The 2,500-nt window shown below is 41.2% G+C and overlaps 1 protein-coding gene across 1 annotated transcript in view; it reads left to right on the plus strand.

Annotated features, from left to right (window-relative positions):
- Positions 1 to 2,500, plus strand: part of LOC308361429 (rap guanine nucleotide exchange factor 4-like) — a gene marked incomplete at both ends in the record, with an annotated part of 45,490 nt that overhangs the window by 34,596 nt on the left and 8,394 nt on the right. Inside the window, one exon of the mRNA XM_080833773.1 lies at positions 2,162 to 2,256. Within this exon, the coding sequence (XP_080689899.1) occupies positions 2,162 to 2,256 (95 nt within the window). The remainder of the gene's footprint in view (positions 1 to 2,161; positions 2,257 to 2,500) is intronic.

Consider the following 2,500-nt stretch of genomic DNA (forward strand, 5'->3'; position numbering starts at 1 on the left):
ACACATATCTCACACACATACACTTTACACTCATACACATACACATACACACATATACACACACACACTTTATACTCACACACACACATTGACACACACACATCTCTCACACACACTTAACATTCATACACATACATATATACATGCACAGCAATCACGCAAATACACGCATACACATACCCACCTCACATAAACACTTTACACTCTCTCTCACACACACACACACACACACATACATGCACAGTAATCACGCATACACAGCCCGGGAATTTCAGGCCCATGACCGGCCCACTTTTTCCATGGTAGCGGAAATTGGATAAATTAAGCAACAGTTCAGCTCTTACTATTCTGATTTTTTTTTTATCAATACCATGGTTCAACAAATAATGTAAAGGTTAAATAATAATCCACTTAAACTGAGAAGTCAACAAAACAATATTCTGCTATTCCACAAGGATAGGTTGATAATTAACAAAAGCAGAAATAAATAAATAAATAAAGCAATTGAAACCTATCCCACTCTTCAACAACGAGGATATTGATCTAATGTTTACAGTTCAACTCACAGTACAGTAAACAGTTACATTGGGAATAGCACCAACAGCATCTACAGCATCAGTAACTGCCTAAGCATTGCACTGGTTTCAGCCACTTTATCTATAACTGTGTCACTGCTTCTAGACATGAGGATTTCCTTTTCTGTGCACATTAACATGAAATCCTCCAAGTTCTCCTGACTCAATGAGCTTCGAAACCTATTCCTCACAAATGTTAGGGTTTGGAAAGCTTCTCTCACATGCAACCTGTGTGATGGACAAAGTCAACCCAAACTTATATGCTTACCTAATGACATGATAAGCATCTGTGAGGAGGTTGTACAGTGAGAGTATTAAATGGGCACAAATGGCACAGTTTTTGCAGGAGGAACAGGTCCTGCTTTCAAGCTCCATCTCTGGTTATTCCATATAGTCCGCCACTATCCTCCTGACTTTCCTGTGCCATCTCACTAGCCTACATGCCCTGACAGTACAACCTTCAAGAGAGGACTTTTTCAGTCTCTCCCACTGGTATGCCAGGCTAGACAGCTCAGTTTGTAATGTGCTAACAGTAGCTCTGTAATCAAACATAAGCAGACATTTGCTGATTTCCTGGAGTGCTGAGTTAGGGAGCCCATCTATCTTTATTTCAGGAATGTTTTTAGGGTCAAGAAAAGCAAGTTTTGCATTTGCCTATCCATGCTACCTGCCCCAGTGTCCAGAATAACATTATGGACATTCACTTCAAAAGCAACATCAGATGAGACAACTGGTTCATCATCTAAAATCTCCCCTGGCATTCTTTTCTTTCATCAAGCACGGTCATATACTGCTCTTTCTTACATTAAATAACTTTAATTCATATTGTTTATTTTATTTGGTTAACCTCTCTACCTGTCCCTGTAGTCATGGCCTCCTCATTGCACATTTCGTGCTCATCATTTTCAGCAGGAATCATTTTACCATATATTGGGTGATATAAAAAGGCTAATATTTCAATTAAATGTAATATTTTGCTTGCGAATAGGTTTACAACGCTACAACGATATTAACCAACGCTACAATGCTAGCCGAATATTTACGTTGCTAATCATTAGGCCTATGTCTCTCTTTACCAGTTGCCACTTGTGTTTTTACCTCTTAAAAATAAATCGGTAAACTTGGCACATTTGGCAGCATCCTCCTCCAATGCCTTTCTTTATTTCAAACTGGCTTTTTCAGCCCCTCCTGGCCTTTTCCTCCCATCCATCCTCCCTGCCTCGTATCGTTGCGTTTGGGCCGGCCCAGCAGCAGTCTAATGAGAAAACTTTTTGGAAAAGACGGGCTGTGGACCCAACCAACTCTATTTGGGAGGGGAGAACTTCCTCGCGTGGTACAACCCATGCAGAGGCTGCGGTGTCAGAATGTGAAACGTGTTTAGCCTACTTTGGTTTGGTTGAAGCTCCCGATTCTCCCGATTACCCACCCCGGGCCTGTACACACACTTTACACTCCCTCTTACACACACACACACCCACACATACATGCATGAGAAATCACGGCGAACACACACACATAACCTCATGAAAATGATCTGAATGATGTCTTGTTTGTTTGTTTGTTTGTTTGTTTGTTTATTTCCACAGACCCTGCGCTGGATGACTTTGTGCTCATGCATGGTGTCTTCATGCCCATCAGCCAGCTGTGCCCAGCACTGATCGCCCAATATCCTTATTTGTGTGTGTGTGTGTGTGTGTGTCACTGTGTGTGTGTCACTGTGTGTGTGTGTGTGTGTGTCAGTGTGTCAGTGTTTGTGTGTGTGAGTGTGTGTGAGTGTGTGTGTGTAAACTGTATATATATATATATATATATATATATATATATATATATATGTGTATATATAGTAGTGTAGTAGTAGTCCCTGTATACCTACCATGCCCAGTCGTCCCAGGGTTCAGAGCAGGAGTGTGTGTGTGTGTATGTGT

Source organism: Sprattus sprattus (assembly GCF_963457725.1).
Source record: "Sprattus sprattus genome assembly, chromosome: 3".
NCBI classification, from domain to species: domain Eukaryota; kingdom Metazoa; phylum Chordata; class Actinopteri; order Clupeiformes; family Clupeidae; genus Sprattus; species Sprattus sprattus.